This window comes from Lichenostomus cassidix, chromosome 2 (assembly GCF_008360975.1).
Source record: "Lichenostomus cassidix isolate B80296 chromosome 2, HeHo_3.0, whole genome shotgun sequence".
NCBI lineage: Eukaryota > Metazoa > Chordata > Aves > Passeriformes > Meliphagidae > Lichenostomus > Lichenostomus cassidix.
In genome coordinates, this window is record NC_139482.1 from 147710480 (window position 1) to 147731023 (window position 20544).

General features: G+C 37.9%; 1 protein-coding gene across 4 annotated transcripts in view; it reads right to left on the reverse strand.

Moving 5' to 3' along the window:
* TRAPPC9 (trafficking protein particle complex subunit 9) overlaps nucleotides 1–20544 on the reverse strand; it is a 442295-nt gene that overhangs the window by 414097 nt on the left and 7654 nt on the right. For 3 of the 4 annotated variants that reach the window (XM_085053644.1, XM_085053643.1, XM_085053642.1), the window contains exons 3-7: nucleotides 12794–12939; nucleotides 10506–10634; nucleotides 6965–6991; nucleotides 5677–5798; nucleotides 3810–3935 (exon numbers count right to left, since the gene is read on the reverse strand). In XM_085053644.1, coding sequence (XP_084909770.1) covers nucleotides 3810–3935; nucleotides 5677–5798; nucleotides 6965–6991; nucleotides 10506–10634; nucleotides 12794–12939 — 550 coding nt within the window. The remainder of the gene's footprint in view (nucleotides 1–3809; nucleotides 3936–5676; nucleotides 5799–6964; nucleotides 6992–10505; nucleotides 10635–12793; nucleotides 12940–20544) is intronic. The other variant, XM_085053645.1, reaches the window with a different exon arrangement.

The following is a 20544-nucleotide window of genomic DNA, read 5'->3' on the forward strand; positions in this document are numbered from 1 at the left end:
GGTCTATTCCAACCTAAACAATTCCATTATACATATGCAGACCACCAGCTAGTGAGGTGGAATTTAGTTAAAGCCCTGTTAGGCTTCAATTTGAAACAAACTTGGTAAGGAACTACCACCATGTGCTGCTTCAGCTTATCAGGATCATGGCACAAGTCCCAGGTAACTTAATTCTTTTCCCCTCTGGCCTGAATGATAATCTTGCTTTGGAGCCAGACAGCCAAACTGCCACAGAAACTCTGGATAATTCCAACCACTTCCTACTCTAGGTCTCAGTAACCAGCAGTGCAGACCAATGCTGACACCTAGTGCACAGGATCTGGCACAATCCAAAGCAATGAAATGTACTTTAAATTACTCTAAAGCTGCCAACACGTTTTGCAAAGGCGTTTCAAGTGACAAACTTCACCCAAAAATAGCCCTCAAAGACAAAAACAGCAACTCATTCTTCAAAACTGGAAGTATCAATCAGTGTGTTTAACTTCAGGAACTTAAAGGCTTGGACAGTCTAGGGAAGCTTCTCACCACCCTGGTTAGCTTTTACAGAAATGATTAGATCTTACAAGCAGAGCTTCTAAACATTTTTTAGTCACATAAGTGCTGATATAATTACAAAAAGTAGTCAGTTCTCAAAAGTCACTTCTAATTCTGGACATAGGGATATGAGACATGTCAAAGAGGAGTTTTCAGAGGGCACCACGACCTTATCTGACAGTTCAAATCCTTGTTCTTCAGGATATGAAGAGACACGTGAAGTAGCAAAGCATTTTGGAAAGTTTCAGACAATTTTTGAAGCTGAAGTTGCTATTTGCTGCAGAACTGACAACAGAAGATGGTGCCTGATGAGACAACCCTAACCCACCCCTAAAAAAGACCAAGCTCTGTACCAAGAGTTGTGAAAAAAGGCAGCTGGTCCAAGGTGAAAACTTTCAAAAATCAATGCAGCTGAAAAGAACAGAAGGCCCAAAAAGAAAATAAAGAAAAATTTTGAAGAAATTTATTGGCATTCCCAAAAGCAATCACTCAGAAAGAACATGAGGTGTCAGACTAAAGTTACCCATTCATGCCATTTTTAACAAGTTAGAACAACACAAAAATACAGAGTTGAAAGGGCACATGATCAGGAAACAAAGCAAAAAAAGGTTGGAAAAACCCTATCAAAAGCTATTCCTTAAATACAAATACTGACAATGTTCACATATCTATGGCAACTGAATTCTTTAAGATGAGAAAAGACAGGGTCATACATTTTAGGCAGACAGCAGCATTCACTAATAATTGGAACAACTAAGAGAGAGGCAGCAGATTCACAGAAAGTTTTATTTTCCTCATATCTGAGTGAGTTTTAAACACTGTTACATAATTTGTTGCTTAATGGTTTTCCCCAAACTTATTCAAGTATTTCCCTCAGTTGCAGGAAACTTTCTTCACCACCACAAAGACAACAAAATTGCATTTTCCCTGAGCACAAACGGTTATGTGTTGCCATCCAGGAATTTATAAGAAGAAAAAGAAGAAAAAAAAGAGAAAAAAACTCCACAGATACTCCAAGTAATTAATTCTGGGGAGATTGCAAGAGGCATTCTGCAGGCCAGGGGTGCAGCATTCACAAACATCCTTCCTGACCTTACAACTTCATAAAAGCTTAATACCTCTAAAGTGGCTGCAAAACAGCCACCACCTGAAGCACAGCATCATTTCCACCTGGTTAATTTTTATTTAACTGCTCTACCAAACCAAGTTACAACTGCACCTGGTAGGGCTGTAGGTCTCTATCCAAGTAATAGAGCCAGTTTTTTCTCAGGCTTGTTTCACGACAGGCTTTCAAGAACGCAGCTTTTTATTTGTTTTTTAATTATTCCCTACTACATTAAAATTTTATAACGTCACTTTCTCTGTAATTATATTTTACAATTTATTCTGCATAACTGGATGCAAAGTTGAGTCTTATTACCCTGCAGCTCATCAGAAAATACCAATTACATAATATTACTAGACTGAGTACAAAATTGAATTTATGGATAAAAATGAGTTTTCCTGTTTATGAGTCTTACACTTACACTGTGAGGTGTTTTTACTGCTGTAGAACAGCACTGGTTGTGCTGATGTTCTATTTACCTGCAAGTGAAAAACACTGTCCTACAGTTTATTCCCTCAGCTATCACAGGATGACTCCTCCTCTGAGTTGGTCCAAGTTATAAATACACTATTATAAATAAACTATTATTTGTTTTCATGCTTTATGCAGTGAATCTTAAAAAGCTGTAAATACAATTCCCAGCTGTACCTCTCTTCATGAAAAACACATTTCCCAACCCTGGCAAAAGCCCTGGAAAGATTATCCTCCTCTAATTTCACAAGATAATGCCAAGTTGCTCCCCAGCCACACAGAGATCCCAGTCTGTACTGGTTTAGGCTGTACTGGTTGCAAGTTGACTGGCAGCTCAGATCAGGGCATGTTTTTCATGTTGCCAGGCTTTATGCTTGGGTATTATTAAGCAATATCTATCTGCTGTTGAAGTGACAAGTACTTTGCCATTCACGAGGTGTTGGGGCTGAGGATTTTTCCTTTTATTTCTTTTTCTCATGGAATTTTGTGCCATCTGTTGCTAAGAGACAATAATGACTGGTATGTAAGAGAGGCAAAAGAAATGGTCACATTTTCTATTTAAAGCAAGGTTCTGGCCTTCCTTGGCAGACACTTGTCTTTCAAACCAAGACACTAGGTCTTACATTATCAGAAAGTTGCAATATCAGTGGTGTCAGGGAGAACAGGGGATTCTCTCAATGGCAGTAATTGCTTCCAGAAAAAGAAACAATATTGGAGTTTGTAGGCAACAAAAATAACAGCACCAAAATAAGAAGATGGGTGAACAACAAAGGGTGCAGAACTGGCAGCAAATAAACAGATTACAGAATTAAAGAGAAGGCCCTTCACACTACAAGGATTATGGTAATTAAGGTATTCTGTAACAAAATTGATGATTTTTACGACAGCTTATCAATTAATTAATGTCTCATTTATGCTTTGTTAGAAAATTGATTCCAGAGAAAGGATTCTTTGCAAATGAAAAAAGGTATTCTACCTCCTTCATAAATTTGCTGTCCCTGTCTGGGCTTAATAAGGTCAATGGTGTGGACTTAAACTGCTCATCTCACCAAGACGTAATGAGCAAAAGCCAAAAACCAGTAAGAAATCTAACAGCTTTTTATTAGTTCTTTCAACCACAGCAGTCTCTCTGTGAGCAGCGACACCAAGTCTGAGACACTGATCAAGTGTTAATGTTGTTTTCAGGTGATGCTGAGCACTTTCCCCACAGCTCCAAACACTGATTTCCCCCCTGAATTCCTTTTTGATTTGACTTAATTAAGACTTTGCACTACACAACAAAAATTCGATTGATTAAGAACACTAATCAGACCCTTCAGCTCACTCTGCAACAGGCCATTCCTGATTTGCTCCGTTTCATTGAATGAGATGCAATCAAGGAAATTTTAAAAATCCACTGCAGATCAGTCCCAGGCAGATGTTTTTCCCTAGTATAGTATCACAAGAGAACGACAATTGGGTTTTTTTCACCTTCACAAGGGAGAAGAAGCAACAGAGTCTAATCTCAGACTAAGTCCTCATGTTTTTAGATGAACTCTCAATACCTTGTAAACCACTGACGTGCAAATCCTCAGAAGTCAAGCTCTAGTCAGAAGCAAGGCAGTGACACAGAAAATAAACTGGAGTCTACTGAATCTAAGTGACTTTCAGTACATTCTGTTGAATGAGTAGAGAAAAATAAGTGGACTTTCCAACTGACCTGGCGAAGGTTGATATAAACTGCATTTTGCAGAAATTCAGAGGCTTCCATGCTCCTCTTCTGTATTGCCAGGACTCTCACTGCCTTCACACAAGCTTCCAGTTCAATCACACCAGCATTCTTGTACTTGGAGAGGAAGAAAATTGAAATAATATTGAAGTATTGCACCTGTTAGATTTTATAAGCATTTCTGCTCAGCACATAAATCAGCTGTCACATCCTCCAAACCCAGCAATTCCTTAATGCTAATGACTACACTGCTAAATTATCAACATATGGCCAACTGAAAATTAAGGTGTCATCTAAAATATTATTATGCAAAACAACCCTCTTCAGCCTCTTCATTCACTGCTCTAATTTTGAGACACAGCACAGCTTCAGTCTGAGAGTTCAGACAAGGATAAAAGCTGGGAATATTGGTACCACTTTGGATAACCTCATATATATATATATATATATATGTATATATATATATAGATAGATAGATAGATAGATAGATATATGTGGTTGCTTGGGGGTGCTGTGTCTGCAAATAAATTCTACCTTCACAGTGCAAATATTTTTATTAGTGCATCAATTTTCTCTTTAGTTAAAACAATAGTCCTGATGACAAGAGAATCAGAAACCAATCTGAGTGTTCTACTATCTGTTTACAAAACCTTTTCTGCAAATGACTGTTTAGTTATTTAGCTTGCTTAGGGAAGCTAAAGAGACAATGCAGATGTTCATTGAACTGTTTGTGCTCAGATAACAAACAGGCAATTTTCTAGACAGACAATCTGATCTGGTGATTTCGTGAAATAATACTGATCCTGGATATTAGATTTGGCCCACCTCCTGCTGAAGTTAACCTGTCTTCAGGTGTTTATATTTGAAAACTAACGTCGAGGGGGAAAAAGCTCGTAACAAAATGCAAGAGTTACACCAGCAAAGCTGTTACATAGTCGTTTCTTGTGCATTTATATTAGCAAAAACAAATCACTGGAGACTGAATCTATTTTAGAAGATGCTACAAAAGTTTCTTCAGCTCAGTGAGAATATAAAAAATATCTAGAAAGTGCTGCTTCATCAGCCTTAGAGCAAGGAGTTTGTCTGCAGGTCTTGAAGAGACAGAAGGCAACTGTGCTTGTCTTGAAGGGTTATAAATCAGTCCTGACACAAAGTTCTCTGTTATATGCAAGTGAAGCTGCAGCGAAGCACAGTTATTACTTGCTGAGAGCACAGTGCATATTGTAATAATCAAAATATAAATATCCTGCCCTAAGCCCAACAAAGTCCATTAATTTTATATTCTTTCTAGATGAGCAACATACCCTTAAGATAACATTAAAAAGCTGAATGCATCCTTGGCAATTATTGTTTTATTGATGGATTCAAATTTATCTGACACCGTGCCCAGAACTATCACCTTTCATTGCTCCTGATCATAAATTAACTCATGCACACAATTGAACTTGTTTCATTTGGAGAGTCTCCCTTCAACATGAACATGAAAATGCCCATAAGATTTACAAACTTAGTCTAAAGATACTTTATTAACAAGATAAATGTCTGAAATTAAAAATTTATTTAAAAACTCCACTGCAACACAATTTAACTCATCTTTACTGTTGATGTAGACAGAGCCACTATTTTCACAGTACAAAATCATTCTTTTTCTTTGCTCACTATGAATGCAGACATTAAGCTCCCTTTCCATGTCAGGCTCTGAGCATTTGCAGAAAAACCTACAAATTGTTGCAGTAAAGGTGGAAACTGTTTTACAAACTTCACTGCCATGCTTTAGAAAATCCTCCAAAACCAAAGCCACAGCAGTTCACTGTTGAAAAGAACTTCAGTGAAGTTTTTAAAAAACACCCAGGAGTACCTTGCCATAGTAAGAAATGGCTTCTTTATATTTATCAATGATGTCTTCAGGACTCAGGCAGTTCTTGGCACGTCCTATCTCAGCACTGGTATCTGCATTTATCCCATTGGAAGTCAGAGCACCTAGAACAGAACAGGGTCAGAAATGAGCACAAGGACTTTTGGCAAATGCTAAATATATAAAAAACAAATTAGGGTATGCTGTACGTTTGACAAAGAATACACAAAGTACACTTGCCCTACCTAGAAAGAAAGGAAATGATCTTTCACTCAGTAAAAAACAAATATAGTCATGATTTTTAGCACTTATCTGAATGTTTAGATTATGAATAAAATAATCTATTGATAAAAATCATATTATGGCCACAGCTGAATACACAGTTTTAATCTTTGAACCATTCCTTCTTCTACTTTAAAACTGTGTCTCTAAAGCACACCTTTGAGGGAAAAAGGCTCAGACAAAACAGCTAGAAATTTGTTTTCTTATGTAAAAAAGAAGGCAAGAGACAGAAGGGGTCTATATAAGGGATAAGAATGTGAAATGGAAGCCAAGGAAATCTGGGTTATTAGAAAGAACATGAAAAATTTATTTATAGAATTTGATTTTGTTGAGGAGTAACATAATGAAAGTGAAAACACATCAAAGGTTTGGCAAGGCTCAATACCTTCTTACGTGTTACTTTATCTGTAGGATTATATTATAATTTATTTAAGATTATACAGTAATTTATTTCTCCAAGAGGTTTCTCTGCTAAGATGGCAAAAAAATCTCTGTTTCAGAGCTGGTCTTAACTCTCAATAGACAATTAAAAACTACCATGAAAGGTATTTCTGAATATGCTGATGGAGCAGAAAATATGTTTCTTTAAATACTTAAATTCAAAAGCAACTTTTTAAATATGTTTATTAATTTCAAGGAATTGGACCAAGCATATCTGGAGATTACCAGTGTTTTTATGGAAGTGAAAGATATTTGCTCATGATGACTGAAAGAGCACCACGGCAATACAGGACTGCATGTGACCAGATTGGTCACTTAAAAATATTTTAAAATCCTCATTACTCATGGAAACAAATCCTGTTGATTAGAATTTATGGAGACATAATCACGGAACTACAGCATTTATTTTGTGCCAGTTACCCTTCAATTTCTCCAGATTTATATCCAAAAGCTGAAGCATCAGGGATCACTACTAGTTTTGGCAAGTGGCAGTAACTATCTATACAAATGCAAAACACATCAAGTAATAAAAGAAAATACTTTGGAAACATGCAGGAAAATAATGTACCTGGATCAATGAGAACTTCTTGTGCCCCTAAAAGGAGGAACAAAAATGATTTTTTTTCAGCCTTAAATAGAGCCAGCAAAGTAAGTTCTTAAAATTTTTAATAACATCAGGCTTGAACAAAATCATCAGATTTATCAGGATCATCACAACTATTTTTAAGGACTACCAATTAGTAGTCATCGTATGTTAAATTTCATTTTGTAAATAAATAAATGTAAAAGTCCCATAAACTTGCAATGAATACTAAGACAGGTAGAGGAGAATTTCATAATTTTTAGTGGATAATTGATAATAATCTTTTTTCCTTTATCTTCATTGTTTTAATTGGCAAGTTTCCATCACAGTTCACTTAGCATATTTTAGTGGCAGGACCTACAGTACTGAAATCTCCTTGTGGGAGCTCATTTAATCTGCACAATACCCTAGAATAACATTTTCAAGTCATTTTATCCCTTTTAATTGCCATTAATGTCACTCCATCAAATTTTCTGAATAATTGAGTCATGTCAAGCAATAAGCCAGACCATCCATGTTAGAGTTGCCAAGAGTATTGCAGAGTTGGATTACCAGGTATCTAACACCTTGTTGCCCTAATCTTTGGTTACACATGGCAATAAAATTGTTAATATCAAGGGTTAAGCAGTCAAAAACAATTGTTTTATCAGCAAGACAGGCCCTCTCTTCAACTGATTTGCTCAAATTCTAGACAAGTGAAGCAGAGATTTAGATCTAGATTCAAAGATATGCCAATACTTTACTCAGGTGTCCTAATTCTGCCTGGAGAAAGAGGAAGGTCAGGCAAGAACATTAAGGGCTTAGAACTCCCAACAAATAAAATCCAGTGGAGAAACCCAAAACAGCCAGTGACCTAAACAAAAGGTAATCCAGATTCATCTTGTTTGACATACAAATCCCACAACTGACAGACCACAGCCAGATTTCCTGGCCAGCAGGAACTGGGCAACTCAAAATTTCCTTTACACTGAAGGCTGCAGAGACACATGCAGGACTTCAAGGGGACACAGCCTAAACCTGTCCCCATACAAACAAAAGGGTTTTGATACCTGGGAAATCAAAGTTCCCTTTTCACAGAATCACAGAATGGTTTGGGAAGGCACTTTAAAGACCATCAAGTCCTACTCCCCTTTCCATGGGCACAGGCACCTTCCACTAGAGCAGATTGCTCAAAAACCCCATCCAGCATGGCCTTAAACACTTCCAAGGATGGGCAGCCACAGCATGGAGCACGAGCTTATTTGTATTGTGGAGCTTCTCTTTCCAAAGATGTTTCTGCATTAAGCAGAACACCACATTTGCTGAGCAGCCAGGTCCTGTGCTGTAACCTACAAATGCCAAATGACGGAAATCACAAGGGATTCTAGAGGAAGGTGTTATTCTTGGCTGGGTCTGGGCAGGAAAATTCAGTAAAGGCTGAAGTACAGGCACAAGAAGAGGTGCAATTCCAAATACAAGAGGAAGCACTAAAGGTAACTCTCACATCTACATGCCTCAAAATTAGGCATAAATGTCAGTTCCAAGTGTGACATTTCTTGGTTTGCACAGAATTTGGAAAACCTTTTTGTTTATGGCTTTATCCCATAGAAAGATACAGAGGGATTTGTTCCCCAGATTAAACACTGTCCTCACAAATGATAGCAAAACAGATTACAACCAAAAGTGCAGTTTGAAGAAATATTAAATGAAAGGCACTGCAGAGTCAGAAAAGGTAGTGAAAAGAAGCTTCCAGAAAACTTTGTAGGAAAATGACATCACAGCATCAGCTGTTTGGTCAGAGAGAGCTCAAAAGTTCACACCTCAAAACAGAGATCATAACCAGAGTTAGGGAACAATATCTAATGGGCCACAAAGTAATATTTTCATCTGCAAGGGATGACTAAAAAACCTGTAATCAGTTTTTCTTCACAGGGAAGTCCTTTGAAAAATCTTGTCACATGAAACTAAAACCTTTTTAAAATACAACTACAACTAAAAAGTTTGCAAACAGTACTTTGAAATACAAGGTAAGATTAAATAGAGACCCAGCAACAATATACCCAAAATATATTCAATTATTCTGATACGTGTGACTTATTTGTTACCTTCTTTAGTAACAAGGAACACAAATAAACAAATTGCAACATCTCCTGTTAAATATTCATTGAAAAGCAGACAAAGGTCACTAACCTGGTGAAATTATAACAGCCAATGTAAAATTAATTTAGAGGTCACAGGACCAAATGCAGATTTTAATGACTAGATATTTTATGAAAAATTAGCATTCTGTCCTGAAATAAAGTAATTGTACTCTCACAATTATCTGGTTCCAACACACACACAGTTCATAATAAAGATAATACAAAGCAAGTGTTTACTAGACTGATAAAAGAATAAAGATGGGTGGCTCCTTTTTCAGATGAAGGAATTAATTTTGACCACACAGCACACAAGAGAATTTAACACCAGCACTTGAACCCAGCTATGTTTCAGTCCTGGCTGAGCACATACAAAGCAGCAGCTGTGCTGGGTTAGTCCAAAGGCTGGTGTAGCTCACACTGGTCAATGTATTTTCATTTCCCTACCCCAGCCCAGCCTCTCCTGGAAGCCACAGAAACTTTCATGAGCCATAACACCATGTGACAAGTGCCAGGTTATGTGCCAGGCTCATGTGCACAACCACAAAGGAGCAGAGAGGATCTGTGACCATCAGCTGAACACCAATAACCAAATAAATCAGAGCCAACAAAGCTGGCTGGGGCTGAAGCCCAGCAGCTCAGTGACACGAGGAATGCCAGCTCAGCCTCATGCCTGCCTGGAGCTGGGAACATGGAGCTGAAGCAGCCTTGCCTCCATCACACTACAGATCTGGATGACAAGCAGTTCCATGTCATACCTATATGCTGGATAAAGAGAAATTCCTTTCACTTGCTTCCCCATCTGCTAAGCTCTGTTTGATGTCCTCCAGTTCTTCTTTTGAAAGAAACACTGAACTTTTGATTCCTACCCATCCTCTTCCACAATGTTTACTGTATTACAGATCACCCTCATATTTCTCCTCAGCCATCTCTTTTGCAATCCAAGAGCTTAGAAAAAGTATACAAAACCTTAAAAATTACACTGGTTTATTGGCATTTCATTAATTAAATCTATTTATTAGATGTTGACTTTAGAATAGCAAAAAACTGCTGAATAAAATGTACCCAACTTACACTTTTTGATACATGCAGCTCTGCCACATCATATCTACTTGATAAAAACTGTCTGCATCTCCCCCAGAAAAATTCAAACTAATACAGACACTACTAACAATCAGGTGAAGAAATCAAAAGCTTTGCAATTCTATGCAAAGCATATGTGTTGACACTAACACCAAAACAGAAAAGTCGTCATAAAAACCTTTAAAAAAATACAATTCTTCCCCCCAGCCCCCCTCCTCTGGCTAATCCTGTCCTCAGGATTATAATTTCACAGAGTTAGGAAGTAGGGAGAAATTTTCAGATGTTCAGTAGTGGCAAACAGAACAAAACTGGAATCCCATCCTTACCTGGCCTGTGCCTGTTGCCTGCCTCAGCAGAAAGAGAACCTCCTTGAGCCCTGCGAGAGCCAACTTTGCCCCCAGTGCCACCTGGGTAGTGATAGATGACAGATGCTGAGCACAACCCCTCAAGGGCAGCTGTAGAGAAAAGAAAAAAGCCAACAGATTAGTAGAGATATTTTCAAGTGAAGTATCATGTAGTAAAGTCCATTTGCACAAACAAAATATGCCTCAAACTGTAGACCTAGTGACAAAGGCCATGGAAAAGCCTGGGATACTCAATGTGCTTTTCACTTCTGTGTTCACCCTCAGAGCTCCCATTGCCCCAGTCCCACTAAAAGAATCTGTAGGAGGAGGAATTTGTCACAGTAGAGGAAGCAGACAGGAAAGCACATAATTGGATGCAATTCCACAAAACCAGGAAGATGCCAAGAGAGCTGACCAAGGTGGGACCACTCTCTCATCACCCCCAACAGGTTCATGACAACTAGGGGAGGTTTCCAATGGCTGGAAAAAGGGAAACATCATCTTCTTCAAGAAAGAAGTACCAGTACAGGCAGATCAACATCAGCTCCCTGGAGAGGCTTTACAGAAATCTTTCTGGAATCACATGAAGTGAAAGAAGGTGTCTGGGAACAGCACACATCGATGTATCAAGGATAAATCAGTCTTTGGCAACCTCACTGCCTCCTATGATGAGATGATAAGCTCAGTGGACAAAGAACAGCAGTGGACGTTGTGTGTTTCAGCTTTCAAAAGACCTTTAGAGATGTTCTCCCACAGAATGTTTACAGTCAAATTGGTAAGATTTGGATAGCTGCCTCTAAAGCAGGTGGAAAATCACCTGGACTGCCAGACCCAAATGGCTGCCTGTGACCAGTGGTGTCCCTCAGGGGGACAATACTCATGTCTTCCTTAACTTCCTGGATGATTGCATAAAACACATCCAGAAACTTCCTGGGTGATACCAAATTGGGGGAAACAGGAGGGCAGGCCTTCAGTGCAGAGAGGCTGGAGATAGGGGCTGGCAGAGGCCTCATCCCAAAGCAAGTCTGGTGGAAAGCCACCAAAAAATGGTCAGGGGACTGCAGTTCATGGCATACGAGAAGCAGGAAGAACTGGGCTTGTTCAGCTTGAAGAACAAGAGCCTGAAGGTTGATGCTCCTGCTTCCTTTAAAACACCCACTGGGAAGGTAGGGAAGAGAGGGAGTCAGGTGCTTCTCAGAGGGGCAGAGGTTGGATGAGAGTCAACACAAGTGGACACAGGAAGGTGTACTGCTTTAAGGTAGGACCAATTTATGTTTTCTTGTTGGGTTTTTTCAAATTATAACCAGCAAAATGTTAGAACAGGAGGCTCAAAGAATGTAGAACTTCCATTATTAAATATATAAAAAACTCAGGTGGACAGGTCCCTGAACAACCTGATTCAATTGGATGTGATATAAGGAGGAGATTAGACTTACAGACTCATCAAATAATTTGGATTGGAAGAGTCCCCTGGAGGTCTCAAATTATAATTTGGCAGTCCAACAGATGGGCCTTAAAATACATTCATGCTTTGCACAAGGAGAAAACTTTTCCTTTCTTGTTTGAGGAATCCTGAGCCATTTAAATTACTGGAATTGTAGAAGAAGCGGGAGGTCAAAATACGTTAAGGTTTTCATAGTATGTAACCCACAGGGCCATTAGGAAGATAAATGGATATCCACATGGAATGAGAAAGCTAAAAACTGGAGACAGTGGTTGTCCTGAATGAGTATGAAACTGAGAAGCAGAAATGGTGCTCAAAGATCATTTGTATGTCCAATAAATAATAAAAAGCAGGTATGAAAAAAAGAAAAGGAAAGGATGAAGGAAAAGCAGGGAAAAAAAGTAAATCCTAGGACCTAATATTAAAGGAGGTTATGCCAGTGGAAGTTTGACACTTCCAGCTTTGGTAGACGTAAAGGCAAAAATCTGTTCCTAGAAGTCCACAGTGGACACCCATAGGAAGTATTTTTAAAACACCCATACAATCCAGAGAAAAAAATCAAATGCTTTCCAAGGAATCATTAAAACTTCAGACACATTTTTTTAAAGTACATACTACAGTGACATAATTTATCCTGTTTAGGTTTTCCTAAACAGATTCCTTTCTCATTCTTTTTAACCTCTTTTTACTTCAACTTAATTCTTACTCACACCTGATATTCAGATTTTGGTCCCCAAAATCATTCCTACTTCTCTCAATGCCTAAGGAAATGATAGAGGACAGTTTTATTTCCTTGGGTTTAGCAACCACCACCACCTAATCCTACCTCCAAGCCACAGGAAGTCATTGACAGAGCGCAGCAGCTCCACTGCCATGTGGTAATGCACCAAGGAATCCTGCAACATGCCAGCCTGCAAACACAGATCCCCGACGTGCTTCCTCATCCGGCCCTGGCAGCGCTTCTTATAGTGCCTGCAAAACCAAAGGTGCACTTCAGTTACTTGCAGGGAATGTTTATTGGAGGTAATAAACACCTAAAGTCAATTTTCTTTCCTCCTTAATAGCAGATCAACATTAATTTATTCTGTCTCTGAGCAAATATCCAGTATGAAAGCTAACTAATGTAATATGCACGATTTGAGGATAAATTGGAAAAAAGCAATGTATCACAAGTTTTGGCTACACAGCATCTGCACAGCTAGAGTCACACACCCTGAAAACCTCCAAAGCAAGGCCCTTGAAGACTACAGTCAGTATTTAGCTGCCTTTCCATAGCTGATATGCTGGTTTTTTGCTTTTTCAGCACACCCAAAGGCTCATTGTTAAGCCAGAGTGGTCTCTTGTTCTGCCATTTTCCTTTCCCTCAGTAGGGAATGGATTGTTCTTGTGCTTTCAGGAAGCTGTTCTTGAACAAATCCCAGCACTCCATGGATGCTTCCCACGGAATCCCTCACATTTTGGCTCTGAACATATTGAAGGTGAAATTTCCAAAATCCTGCTCTGGCCCTCTGCTGGAACTCTCTCCACACACAGCCCAAAGGTCGTGGTGGCCCAGAATCTCCTCAAACCCCTCCAGACTTCCCAAACCTTCCCCTGATCCCAGACCCTTCTTTTAAAGGGATGATGAGTGAAAAAGCACAATCACTTCATACAACAGCTGACAGAGTTTTTCTTCCTAGTTTTTTTTTACAGGTTAAAATACATGGTGACATTTCCAAATGGACAGACAAAGCCTACTGAATATATTAAACAGATACCTTGGTACAGCTGAATAGGCAACTTGGCCATAAATCTGTTGTGATGAAGGCATTACCCTTATTTTTTCTTTTTTTTAAAGTAAGTTCCAGCTAAAGAAACATAAGAGATGCAAATCAAGACATACTGGACTTGGAAAACACCTCATGATTGAAGTGTCAGTACAGAACAACTCTGCTCTCACAAGTCCATCAGCAATCCTCCTGTTCTCCCTCCTGCAAAAATATCCCCTGGCATGAATGTCCTTGCTCTATGTTATTTAACTGGCTTTTTAAAGAAAAATTGAAATGTCAACTTAGATATTAATTTATCTCTATTACTCTGATGGCATATCCTGTTGTTCTGTCTTCTAAGTACATAGAGAGAGGTATGCAAGTTCATTTTCCACACATAACACCAAGGAAAAATAGACTCTTTTCTTTGGATGGTTTAAACTAAAATAAAAGTTTATCAAAAATGAAATTTTAATGAAAAGAATTGCTGTAGATATTGTTCATTATTGGATACATATGTCAAAAGAATCTGGTAAAAATACAAAGAACCATCTTGGATTTACATAGTTTTAATTTTTTTGCTTTTAGGAAATGTAGAGATACTGTTTCAATTCAAGTTCATGAGAATAGCTGTTGAACAGGTTGCCCAAAAAAGCTGTGGCTGCCCCATCCCTGGAAGTATTTAAGCCCAGGCTGGATGAGGCTCTGGACAACCTGGGACAGTGGAAGACGTCCCTGCCCGTGGCAGTGGGGTTGGAACAAGATGGATTTTAAGGTCCCTTCCAACCCAAACTGTCATCTTTTAAAAAGTTATGAAGACCATTTGAACTTAACAACTTTAGGCTAAAAAGAAACCTCAAAAAACCCCCTAGGTTAACACCCAGTCTCCAGACGCTGAACTCTTACTCCCTAGAGTGAGACTTCAATTTAAGAGGAATGCCATGATCATGGAATGAAACTGGGTTTGGGGCAGTGGGGTTTTTTCCCAGCCAAGAACTTCCCAGAGGACCCTAGAGTTGAACTGAAATAATCTCCATAAGGCATCTAACAGAATATCTACACGAAGGCTGTAAGGAAGAAATAAAAAAGTAAAAGGGACACAGAATATATGAAATATAAGGGTAGGAATAAGGATATTCATTTATTTCCATTTGATTTTAAGGCAGAAAGGCCAGGAGAAATGGCAAGAATCCAAGCAAGTACAGGTTACTGGTTTATTCTGATTTCAAGGCTATTACTTTGGCTTGGGTAGTTTACAGCAAAGAGAAGCATCTTTTCAGCCACCAAATAATATCTTATTCCTCGCAGTTGGTTTGGAAAAAGTAGGTGAAGAGAAAGTAACTGAATTATATGGATGGGGGACAGAAATTTAAAAAGAAAAGATATGCAGAAGTACAGACAATGTTCTTATAAAAAGAGAAAAGCTATTTGAACCAGTGTTATTGTTTAACAAAAAAAAGTGGAAATAATAAAAGGAGACAAGAATTATGTCTCTATTGCTTCTCTCTTTCTAAAAAGTTACAAATAATTCCTATATAAATGTTTGCACTTTTCTGATCTATCACAGCATATTCACAATTGATGTGAAGATGTTGACATTTACTGAAGCTCAATACGACTGTTGTTCTTTATCTTTCAGATGTGTCAAGAAATTGAAATATTTATCTTTTATATTTCAACAAGCATGTACTTTATAGATCTTTTTACGATGAAAAATGCAAGAAAATTTAAAGTGAAAAGTAAAGCTGCTCTGCATGAGCTATGGAAGGGCACCAAATCTTACCAAGATTTCAGTTTGAGATTTGAGTTATAGAAAAATAACTCCATCAAAAAGTTCCTTTGTCATCTTGAATCAGCATTGCACAGGAGAGTATAAACTGGTTATAAATCAGGTTTTTCTAATCTCTGCACTCCAGAATGAAAATAAGATTATAAATGTTATTTTGCTTTAACTTTTTTTGGTTGTTTTTTACATAAGTAGTGGAATTAGAGAATCACTGTTCCATTACACAGCTATAATTCCTTCCAAAGATGCTAACGCTTCCAGTTCCCTGTCTCTACACTTTCAAGCAATCTCTATGTTTATGGACAAATTAAATTTCTTATTCTCTCAAAACTATAGTTTATAAGTGTTTTTCCAGATTTTCCAGCTAGCATATCATTAGGTTCATAAATATGAGTCATACAGCAAAGGAAAAGAGATGATGCCTGACTCCCAAATCAGAACCTGATACCGGAATCGTTTCGATCACACAGCCTCACCAACAGCTCTTCCTAACTTAAATTTGCTGCTGATTTATGCACATCAATAAATGTGAAGTTTGAAGGCATTTATTCACCCAGATGTCAATAAAAATTGCCCATAAAAAACCACTGTTCTTTGGGAAACTCTCCTTATTTATAGACAAATAGACAATTTATTCCTGGTGACGAAGGAATTTACTATTTATTATTCAAAGAGTGAATTCATTCCACCTATTTTTAGGCTCTACAAGGTGGTGCCAAGACAGGATCCACCTCCTACAGTCCCTGCAAGTCTTTGCCATCCTTTTGGAAAATATTTTTTCACTAATTATAGAGTAAGTTTGAACCAAACAAATGTATAAACTGTGTCTCAATTAGGCACTCACAATTAAGTACAATGAATTCAGTTCCTTCAAGTATGTCCAAAAAGACAAAAGGCAAAGGCTTCACTAAAATGAAATCCATTCTCCACAGACAGCAAAACTTAATTTACTTCATATTTGGGAAGCCTCTTTTTAAAAAACTCCAGTGTCTACAACATCAAGTCCTTAAAAGCAGGTCCAAGGGATTCACTGTTTCTTCAATGCATACTGGGATGAAAACTTAATGGGAAAAATCTCCATAAATATATATAAAATATATGATAAAATATAAAATGATGACTGCCTATTTTAATACCAAGCTAGTTTTGCTTCACAGCTTTAGCTGAAGAACCTGGTCAGAAAGCTGCAAGTGAGAAGCTTACAGATATCTTCTTTCTGATTTATTTTTTATTAAAACACTGTTTAAATATTTTGGCTCTCTCCTGCATAATCCTAATCTATTTGAGGATAGGACACCCATGTAAATTAACAATTACTTCCTTTAGGATAAGAGGACAACCTTTTTCTAATCCACTTTACTAGGAATTGCCAAGAACAGTTCCTATTAATTTTTCCTGTAGAAGATCATTTACAACATGAAATTTCAAAGCACCCAGGTCTCACCCCAAAACACACTCCAAAGCCCTTTCTGCATGTGATGCACTCAGAAACATCCCAAGGAAGGCAGTGCAACCTCCAGCAGGACCACCCCTGGAATGCTCCTTAGTGTCACTCATCCAAACTCCTCTTCTGAAGGTCCTCCCCACAGGGAAAAATTCCATGAACTACAGAGCTACTTCAAAATCTTATTCTCCGAAGTTAGTTAATTCTCTACCAAACACACTCTTATATTCACAGGAATAACCACAAACATGACCAGTGATCACTGCTACTACTTCAAAGTGGAGGACAATAAATCTGTTCAAGGAACTACAAAGAACTACTCAATTTTCATTTTTGCCTCATTTGCTCTATAGGATATGTGCTTTATTCTTTCATCTCCAGCCCTTTTCTAGGATCCCAGGATAATTTATGGAAAATTCGGTGCAACAGTATTATATTTCAAGACAGTATTTGTTTTCACTACACACCATCCAGAAACAGGTTTGATGGAATTTCTGGATCCTCAAAATTTGGCTAAATTTACAAACAAGGAACATGCAAAATCAATTTTCAGAAACATATTCATGCAAAATGCTCCAACAAAAATTTCCATCAAGTTCTACTAATTCCAGTTAGCATGCAGAGCTATAGATATCACCAATCATAACATTATCCAGACTTAAAGAGACACAGCTACGGCGTTGGGTCGACTGCCAGAACTTTTGAATTTGGAAACCAAACACAGGCAGCAACAGCTTCATGGCTTTGGAGTTTCAAAAATAAAGCAAATTCCAGAGGCCAGCAGCCGCCTAAGCAGACTATGTGTGTCCTACAAAAAAACTCAGCACTGCTACCAAATATAATTGCCAAATGCGCCAAAAGGGGGCAACTGCAGTAGTGAGGCTCCAGGCAGCAATTATTTTTGTGTGTACTGAAAAATAAAGATAAAAAGCAACACTAAAATATGCAATGAAGGCGAAGTGGAGAGGCAGGACATGGGAAGAAAGCTAACTATTTTCAAAGATACACAATCACAGCCTACCTTTTTAGACCCAACAACAAACTCACAGGGCAGTATGAGAGAAGAAGGGGGGGAAAAAAACAGAAAGGAACAAAACAGAAATTAGAAAGACAGAGAACAGAAAGAAAATTAACAGCCACATACACATACTGAGATCATCAACTTTCATAAATCAGTGCACAAATGCCAGCTATGACACCAAGTGGAGGAAGACAAATCTATAAACAGGGCCCTACATTCTCATCACTCCACAGCATTTAACGGATGCCAGTATTAAAAAAAGAAATAACCTAAGACACAAACTGATGTAAACAACATAAAAATGAGCTTATCCAAGTAGATTTACAATCATACTTATGTTTATTTTTTAGCTGAAAAGAGAAATAAAATAGAAAACTTAAAACAAATGGGATTTTCAGTATTTCTGGCACATGTTTCTTAGTTTTCGGCTTGTAGAATGTTTTTATCATAATGAGAACATGTGCTTCCATTGTTCTCCATAAAGGTCCCAGCCTCTGCAAAAAACTATCAAGTGCAACTGATTTCAGAAGCTTTTTCAATTATTCTCAGCAGCCCTTTGATCATATATTTTACCCAATTTACAGCTGAAGAAACAGGAAGAAAAAATAAATCAATTTGCCAAAATCCCCTCTTGGCTGAATGTTCCAGGAATTAAACCAAGGTCAGCCTCTCAGTCCTACAACTTCTGTTTAGCAGGACCACCTTTCTCCAAAACTTTTTAGGACTTAACCTGCTATTTTTTATACACGAAGTTTTCTACCAGCCAAAAAAAAGTTCTTCTACATACATGATACAGTGAGTTTGTGTATGTTATCATCTGAATTATGGGAATGTGTCTCTCTTGCTCATCACACAAGCAACTAGCAAAAGGCAAAGATCATCCTCACTTTATTAAAGAACTACCCTATTTGAAATGCAGCATAATAATTCATCTTCCTAATTCATTAACTTTCCATCTTAAAAGAACCAATCATATTGCAATTATTATGCAACCAAGCTAATGCAAGTCTAACTGGGTGAGGGAGATCAGGTTGATATATACAGCCCTGATCATCACACAAGTATTAACTTTAATATTTGACACTAAAATTAGATGGAGAAAAGTATCTTTTAAGAAACAATGTTCAATGATTTAATTAGTCTTCATGTGATCATGAATTAAATCATGTGATCAGATTTACTATGTCCCATGTAAATTCTTTACATATTTTCACTCAATCTATCATCCTAGTTCAATAGCTCCAGGTTACAGCTGCACCACACATTTAAGCAGATCTTTGCTGCACACTGAAATTTAACTTCAATTTTAGAAATTATAGGAAAAGATATGCTTATTTAGCCTAAGTAGGCATCCACAATTACAGAAGCAGAGATATACCCTCTTTTTCACACACAGAGAGTGTGTCTTCTGTTCCATCTATTTAATATAGAACATTTGAGCTTTTTAAGTAGTTGGCTGCACACTGACTGGGAAGTTGGGATATATTATATAAGAAAACTGAACATGGACAGAAAGTACATAAAAAAGATCAAAGGCTTATTCTTTGCCTTTAATCCTTTAGAAATTTCTACCTGTTCTAGAAAAAGCTGTATCGTTTACCTTAGTATCTCAATATCATTATGTTTTTATTTCATTCTGTAAAACCATTATGCTGACAATGAAGCAGCAAAAGTTGTTCTACCAGATGTTCTCATAGCCACTTGCTGCATTCAAACAACCTTTAGCCCTCCCTGAACAGAATTATACATCCAATCTTGCAAAAATAGAAACTGGTCTCTATTGAAAAAGGTCCTTCCTAGCCCTGTGTCTCCTGGTATGCAATGCTTTCCCTTAATTAGTGAATCTGTCACTAAAGGGGATGTGCTGAAATAAAATCCTTTTATTGCAACTCAAGCAATAAAAAACTCCCAAGTAATAAAATGCAATATTGTCACCAGTTCACATCCAGACTTTGGCTCAAAAGTCTTTAGTTAGTTTAATAAACTCAACCCTATTCCATGGACACAAGTTTCTGCTTTAGAACACAGAGGGCAGAGATGCATCAGGCTACATGAAAGGTGTCTACAAAGGCTCCTGTGCAGAGCAGCTAAAAATGTATTTTCACTCAGCTTTCTTAAGTTTTAATGCATAAATCCTAAGTTTTAGAGCAACCAGAAGTACTAACTCCACAGCAAAATAAACCTGAAGAACTTTCTAACTATTGAATTGAACAACCGAAATATTTAACACCTTTCCTTAGAGCAGTTTGGTGCAGCAAACATTTCAAGTACATCCACTGATCCACACTTCCTGAAACACTGTTTGGCCTTCAAACCTCCCAGCAAAGGTGTGTGCAGTGCTGAGCCAGTGATTGACTCTGGATAAACTCCTGTGTCACACACCTTCCATTCTGCAAAGAACTGATGCATCACAATCTGTTTGAGCTCCTCACTGCAACAGCATCAAATATCTGCTTGGAGATGTGTGGACACACATTCTGCTGTCACTTGAGCTCCCCACCAGTTCAGAACTTCACAAGGAATATTCCCCACTAGCTACAACACAGCCACTGCTCAGAAATAAGTCATTTACTTAAGC